At 40.7% G+C, this 7,694-nt stretch overlaps 1 protein-coding gene across 2 annotated transcripts; it reads left to right on the top strand.

The window, feature by feature from the left end:
• The first annotated feature begins 11 nt into the window (after nucleotides 1-11).
• LOC106606935 (uncharacterized) lies at nucleotides 12-6,921 on the top strand. 2 transcript variants are annotated; one of them, XM_014203421.3, is made up of 6 exons: nucleotides 12-121; nucleotides 1,023-3,062; nucleotides 3,408-3,501; nucleotides 3,594-3,643; nucleotides 3,911-3,982; nucleotides 5,603-6,921. In XM_014203421.3, the coding sequence occupies exons 2-5, from the start codon at nucleotides 1,026-1,028 to the stop codon at nucleotides 3,950-3,952; spliced, it is 2,223 nt and encodes a 740-aa protein (XP_014058896.1). In that variant the 5' UTR covers nucleotides 12-121; nucleotides 1,023-1,025; the 3' UTR covers nucleotides 3,953-3,982; nucleotides 5,603-6,921. The 2 variants fall into 2 exon arrangements, with proteins under 2 accessions (XP_014058896.1, XP_014058898.1); XM_014203423.3 differs by lacking the exon at nucleotides 12-121 and adding an exon at nucleotides 131-396.
• Nucleotides 6,922-7,694: the final 773 nt, after the last annotated feature.

The raw sequence follows: 7,694 nt of genomic DNA, 5'->3' as shown, positions 1-7,694 counted from the left end.
ATAATGCATTGCCCGTTTACCACCAGCTGCCAGCTGAGTTCTTCACCAATGCAAGTAAACTACGAGATGCCCTTTTTGGAAAGGAAGCACCCCTTCAGCTTACTTTATTAATTTCAATAAGGTAGGTAAAATAGTTAGTTCATTTACAACTATTTTCCAATATAAGGGGTCCTCGGCATCATGTTTGTTATAACGCATGTTATTATGGATGAATAGCGAGCTAACTCCAGCTAGCTAGCTAAAGTCGGGTCAACACAGTCGCTGGCTAACGTTAGCTGTGGTTATATTGCGGCTTTGTTTACACACTGTTTACAAAGGCCTGGATGCAAGTAGCTAGCTAGCCACTAGCCAGCTACCATCATCAGTGCACTCACCTGCAGCAAGGAACGACGAAGGGTAGGTAACCGGTACTACGTTGAACGGGCAGCTCCCATTTTTTCTCTAGTAACGACGTTAGAAAAAGATAATATTTCAGAAATTGGTTCTATCTCGAAATGGTATCACGCAATGCGACTTTACATTTTGTAGACTGAATTTGCTGTCACGAGTTGCAAATTAATAATCATCAATAATAATATTAATGCTTGGTTTAACGATAAATTATTGTTATAGTGATGCATTAATAGTACATATGTAGGATCTTAATTTGATCACTCTTTTGTTGCTGAGAATTTTCCTGCACGGCAGGAAATACAAACTTAATCGTGTATTCAAGGTTTTAAAAGGCTTCTAAAATGTGTAATTTAGCTTTAAAATGTCGGACATGATTTGCCCTAATGAAAAATGTATCAATCCCTACAAAACATGTCCATTAATTAGAATCCACATAGCTAATAATTCACATTTCCTGTTGCTTCATGATTATGTTCCTGCTGTAGCAAACTGCCACAAATTAAAATCCTACATCTGTAGCTATTATGTAGAAATGCTGCTTTTGAAATTCGGCCTATATAGGCTAGGTTTGAAGTTTGCCCACTGAATAACCTATGGGCCTAACCGTCTTTGTGACTATTTGTCTTAAGGTTATGGAGCTGTCGTCTCAAGACCCTCATCCTATGGCTTTGGATCTCTCAAAGAGATGTGGGAAGAGTCATCTGAATCCCAGGACCACAGAGGTTCTGGACCTGATGAAGAAGCCCAGCTGGCACAGCATCACTGACGACCATGTGTCCATGCCCTGCATGCAGCTCCTCTCTGAGAAAACATTAACAGACACAGGTGTCAGACTTTCCTATGGGACTAGGACTTGTGTTCGCTCCCCCCTTTTACATAATGGTATGGACAGAAGCTTACGGGACTCAGGGTTGTACGAGCCACACCCTACAGAGAGCCTAAATGCAGAGAGCCCCATTTCTGAAAGTATTGAGGGAGACGAGAGTCAGAGTGACTCTGATGTCATTTTGCTTGTTTCCAGTTCTAAGGAAGCACCCTCACCTCAGGACTATTTAGACAGGGGATCTGTTAGTCCCTTAGTAGATTCTCCATCCCCTGGCGCTGTCTCTTTGGGTGAAGCTAAAGGTTGTTTTCTACTGCCCCAGACACTGAGTTCCCCCAGTCCTGACAATACATATTCAGAAGATTCATCTGAAAGCACAGAGATGTCGGTGAATGCAAAACCTGTTCTTAACCTGTCGGAATTAGCTGCTGTGTATGGGAAATATGTCAGGTCTCCTGCAGATATCTCAAGTGATGATAGTGATGTCATTGAAGTTCCCATCACCAATGAAAATAAAAAGATTCACAGTTTACCTGTTGATGTTCAAAATGAGAAACGGCTGACAGGTGAAGCTAGTAATGTTGTAAAAAAAAGCCTTTCTCCACATCCTAGAACAATACAGCCTGGGGTCAGCGCTCAGAAACTCACCAACAATGTCACTCGCCATCATTCAAAAATACATACCAAAAACTCAAGTAGAATATTACCCAAGGAACATTCTGGCGACACAATGGACTCAAAAGAGAAGTCATCTAGTTCAGAGGATGAGTCTTGGTTACAGCCAACTGTCTACCTGTACAGGTGTGTAGTAGAATCTGATGACTCTGATGTGGACCGTCGGACAGTTCGACAGGACCCCTCTGAGAGCCTACGATCCTCTAGAAGGCCACAGAGAGGATCATCACCTGCTACAGAGTCAAGACTCAAGGCCACACATGTGGATGACATCCAACAGGAGTGGACAAAGCCCTCTTCACCCAGGAGCAAAAGGTCAGGAACCAAGCAGAAAACCCACCAGAGAAGCCCAGCAAAGCAGGCCGCAAGTAGTAGAAAAGCAGCAGCAAGTAAAACAAAACAGAGGGAGAAACACAAACAAGCCGGCTCATCCTCCATGTTCTCCCATGAAGAGGCAGAAATCAAGCTGAAATATGCAAACTACAAACAGGACAAAAGGGCCAGTAAATCAGAGGACTTTTGCCCTTTTGTGCACATGGAGCAGAGGGAGTACTCTGCTTGTACAGTGATCAACGATCAGCAGGAGGAGAAGGATATGAGGCGTAACAAAGGACAGCAACAACAACCAACTGGGTCTTTGTCTGGTGTCGTTCCTAAGACGTCTTGTTATCGTCTGGGTCGCCTCAACTCAAAGAGTAAGTGTCAGCCCCTAATGGTGTGCTGCCTGTGTGGTGGGTCTGCTAATGCTGTGGGCCTAGGGGACCTACACGGACCTTACTATCCAACTGGACCTGCTTTGGAGGAACAAGGCAAACAGCAGGCCCAGAGGGAAGAATACAAGGACAGTGAACTGTCTGTAGATTGTAAGATAGGCCTATGTGGCCAGGTAGGGGAGAATGGGTTATATGAACTGAGCAATGTGCCTAGAGTAGAGGCTGTAGTTGATGACTGCTGCATCACAGTCAGTGATTGTGAAAGCTCCACATTGCCTTCAGCCAAAAAGCTCAGAACAAATGGCAGTTTGATGGATGGCCACAGTCTGCCTGTGGTACCCCACAACACCAATGAATGCTGGATCCACGAGGACTGTGGCATATGGTCCACAGGTGTTTTCTTAGTTAAAGGAAAGCTCTACGGCTTGGAGGAGGCTGTTAGGTTCGCCCAAGAAACAGTGAGTCAAATTCAACGATACCTCTTTGTTTGAGATAATGTGCATTTGTGCTTGCGTATCTCGAGTGCAACATAGATGAGAACATAACTGAAAATATGATCATATTGCTGTGTATGCTAAATCAAAATGCATTGGTGTCTTCCTCACATTCCTGAAATGTAGCTTCGGTCTGCCTCACTTTATCAAAATATGTAAACAAGGTCAAACTGAAGCAGCTCAGATAGACAGAGGACCATTATGCTTGTGACTAGGTAACACACAATACCTTACTCCTTCACTGTGTCATTGGCCTCTCAAATACAGCTTTATGCAAATATGCTTTTTTACATTTCCTTTCTTCTCCAGGTGTGTTCAACATGCCACGCAGCGGGTGCAACCATGGGCTGCTTCCAGAAAGGGTGCCCCAATAAGTACCACTACAGCTGTGCAGCTCAGTCAGGTGGGAAGCTGTCCTGCTCTGCCTATGTACAATTATGTCAATGAAGAAACATTGTGTTGACTAAATGCTTTATTTTCTATCTATCTTCGCAGGCTGTGTGCTTAACGAGGAAAACTTCTCCATGAGATGTCCAAAGCACAAGGTAGATGTAGCAATTGTCATTCCAGCAGTACCTGGTAAAATAACAAAACACAGGATGTTTAAGGAAATATATATTTGTGAATAGCTATCTTACTAACATTTACAAATGTAAGAGTAATGATTAATAAATGGTGAGCAAACGGTTTGTAAATGCCTTATAAATGGTTTATTATGGACCCTTAAAATATAGGGTTGCCTAAAGATCATTACTTTTTGATCGGCGATCTAGGCAATTATATCTGAAATATTGCACTTTTGTCCTTTCCAGAATAAATCATTCAGAGGTGTGAACATGCCAGACAACAGATGACAGGACAGAAGGAATTGGACACCATGGAAGGTATGTGATTTTTTATGCCCTTGACATGTTACATTCATCATGTGAGACCAGACGGTTTAAAATGTACAAACTATAGATGTGTGTTTGGAAGGGCTCCGGGTTTATTTGTAAATAGGACGGTATTTAGTCATTGATGCTCATCAGTCAGACTGTGAGAGATCTGTGATTGTGCATCGTGTTAGAGCTTGTTTTAGTGTTTGGAACAGCTACGCTTCCCTAAGACTGTGTTGATTTGATTGTTTTCTCCACAAATAAGTTGAGCATCTTTACCCACAGTATGTTTAAAACAGGACTTAGGGTAAGATTTCACTATTGTTCAAAGTGACATCAAACTCAAAGAAGTTCGTGCTAACGATCCTCTGGAGCAGTAGTTCCCAAACTGGGTCGGGACCCACTTGTGGGTTGTCGCAGGGGTCCAGGTGGGTCGCGGGATTACATTTTTTGTCCATTGCATTTTTACCAAAAAACATAATTTTTTTGATGATACATTTTTGAGATAGAAAAATGCTTTGTGTGAATTTAAATGATTAAAACCAAATAGAAAATATAATGGACCTATATATTTGTAAATAATAGCCTATAATCTTTGAGCTAAACAACCAGGCCCCATTGATTTTGTTATAATGTTTGAGCATAGGAATACAGCACTAATCTGTCAAAATGTGTAGAATTGCAGGAAATGTGCTTAAGATCTGCCACATTTTCTCCCAGCTCCATTGCAACATGTATACAACTGCAGAAGAACATTTGCTTTATAAAGCAACATTTTATTTAAACTTTACGGCAAAATGTGTAGAATTGCTGGAAATGAGCTTCAAAACGTAAAATGTTTCTCTCCACTTATTCTTTTTATATTGTATTTTTTACTTGTTCTGTCTGTGTATGTTTTTTCACAGCTCAAACACTTAAGGTGGATCGCGAAGCTAAAAAGTTTGGGAACATTAACATTTACATTTTAGTCATTTAGCAGATGCTCTTATCCAGAGCGACTTACAGGAGCAATTAGGGTTAAGTGCCTTGCTCAAGGGGACAACATCGACAGATTTTTCACATAGTTGGCTCTGGGATTCAAACTTGCCACCCCTGCTCTAAAGGATTCTAAATTCAAGTTGGATTATTAGTTGATTAAGGAACACACACACAATCTACAGTGTCAGTTTGACAGGGAATGTGCACAGAAATGGCAGAAAAACCATGATAATTACTTTGAAGTTTAAAGAGGTTTGAATTTAATTTAAGAAGTGTAGGTAGACCTTCCCTCAGTGAGATGAGCTGTGTGGAACATGAGAACATACCTAGTGATTGGGACCCTGGCAGAACAAGGTGTGATTTGATTTGCCAACTGTGCTAAAAGAATATCCTCAATCTGCTGCAAGGGCTTCTGGGTTAACATTCATAACATACCATGTTGAAACTGATTTCGATTTGCTCTGCAGTTGTAAAAAAAAGTATATGTTTTTATCTCGGGCAAGAGATAAATGAGTGAATGTGGTGCAGAAAATATGTACTTTCAGTGTGTGACCCTAGCTACTATATAGCTGTACTGTAAACTTGAGTAACTGATTATTTTTGTCCAATTCTATAACAGTGTGTCACTGTTCCCTTGTGTTTCCCTGACAGCTAAACCTCATTGGCAGCAGCCATCGGATAGATACTCTCCTTCAACCCAGAGAAGAGGCTGTGGAAGAACTGCAACATTCTATTCATGTTTTCTTTTATCTCTTGAATGTTTACATTGAGTCCATGTTACTTTAGTATTATTAATGATTCTGAATTGATTGTTCCAATGAAGCCAAATGCTCTTATTTTGTGTCTGCCTGCAGATGGCCGTGGTCTTTTTGGCCCATCTCCACTGTAGAAGCTTGAGAGTTGTGTTGCCAGGTTTGTTGTGCTGTTTGCTTTGTTGAAAGACCAAAATATCACTGTTGGTCCTCTGTTTTATTTTGTTGAAGTTTTATATCTATGTTTGGTTTTTTTACCTTTTAATACTGAAAGTATGATTGACATGTTTTTGTGTTCACAATGTGTGACAGACTTGCTATTGTTTCCTTATTTGATAGGAACCTTTATTTAATAGGAACCCTGAGAGAACAATAGTTCCGTTCAGTATTCATCCTAATTAACAGTGATTGAAAGGCCAACCAGTAACTCCCCTGATAATATGACTTGTTTTGCAAGATTGCTACTTTGAAATTCAGATTTCTGTATGTTACTATAAGGATTTTTGCATCTCAGATTATCCTGGTAGTATGCTTTGGTAATCATTCGGATCTAAATGTCAACAGAGGAAGTGATGGATCTCCAGAAAGGCTTCTATGGCTGCGCTTACACAGGCAGCCCAATTCGGATATTCTTTCCATTAATTGGTCTTTTGACCAATCACTTCAGATCTTTTCACATCAGATCGGTCAAAAGCCATTTTAGTGAAAAAAATATCACAATCGGGCTGCCTATCTAAATGCAGTCATGAAGACATATTTATTTTCTATTTATGATTTAATCATGTCGTGCATATTTATTTATGTAATGTTCAGCTGACATGGTGGTAGTGCTGCTCAATGAGGAAAAGGTACAATGTCTGTTTTGCACAAAGTTTGCAAAGGTTGGTACATTCAACCCACTGGGCACACACTGGTTGAATCAACGTTGTTTCCACGTCATTTTAATAAAATTACGTTGAACCACGGTGGAATAGACGTTGCATTGACGTCTGTGCCCAGTGTGAAGTGATTTTGAATTTGACCTGATATCATTGGCTCTAGAGATTATGATTTTATACTGGGTTCTGTTAATGCAGTCCATTAAGGAAATGTATGGGTGTTCCAGTCTTACATATGTGTGAGGAAGAGATGGCTAACACATGGAATGAATTGTCTGTAACAGCTTGCAACTGTTGCCTTTTTGTCACCTGTTTGAATAAAAGCTGACATTCTTGTGTATGTCCCCTGTTTTAAGATGTGATCCTTTTCATCATAATGAATCTCTTTTATTAGATGTAGCCGTGATTCAGTGGGACAGGTTAGGTTAAGATATTCTGTATAAAAATGCTCGAACATATGTTGAACTTGTGTAGCACACAACAAAGGGAAGTCTGGATGTATCCGCGCTGTTTATGTTCTCTATGTAAGTACAGTAATTGTAGATAACTGCCCTATTCTAGACTGCTACAGTCATGTTGAACCATTCACCCTCTCCTTGTATGAATAATTATTCTGCAAACTGTTCAGACGCCTTCTGTGACCTATTCTTCTATTCCTCTACCTTTGTTATCAGGAATAATCTGCGCTCAATGTTTTACTAAACGTGTCTGCCTCACTTTTAACTGGGTGTCATCCTGACCTGGTGGGTGGTGCTCAAAGAGCATATCTCACCTTGTTGAACTCAGAATATAACTGTTCCCACCTGCTAAAATAGACTGGCATCCCATTCCTGTGTGAGAGACCTGTGGCTTTGTCTCCATGCAGAGGGTTTAACTGAGCAAATCTCTGCATTTTAAGCAGCCAATTTCAAAGAGAATATTCAAACAGCTGTTGTATTTCCTCCCCATGGAAGATGAGACTATATTTAGCTGCCTTTCATTACAAGGGTTTACACATGGCCAGCCATTTGGAATGGCAGCTCCATATGCTAACAGTTTCATCTCTTAGGATCTTAATTTTAGCACTTTTGTTGCTGAGAATGCTCCTGCACTGCAGGAAGTACCGATGAACTT

Source organism: Salmo salar, chromosome 06 (assembly GCF_965601325.2).
Source record: "Salmo salar chromosome 06, fSalSal1, whole genome shotgun sequence".
Classification (NCBI taxonomy): domain Eukaryota; kingdom Metazoa; phylum Chordata; class Actinopteri; order Salmoniformes; family Salmonidae; genus Salmo; species Salmo salar.
The sequence above is the reverse complement of the archived record's forward strand: the minus strand, read 5'-3'. Positions and strand labels throughout refer to the sequence as shown.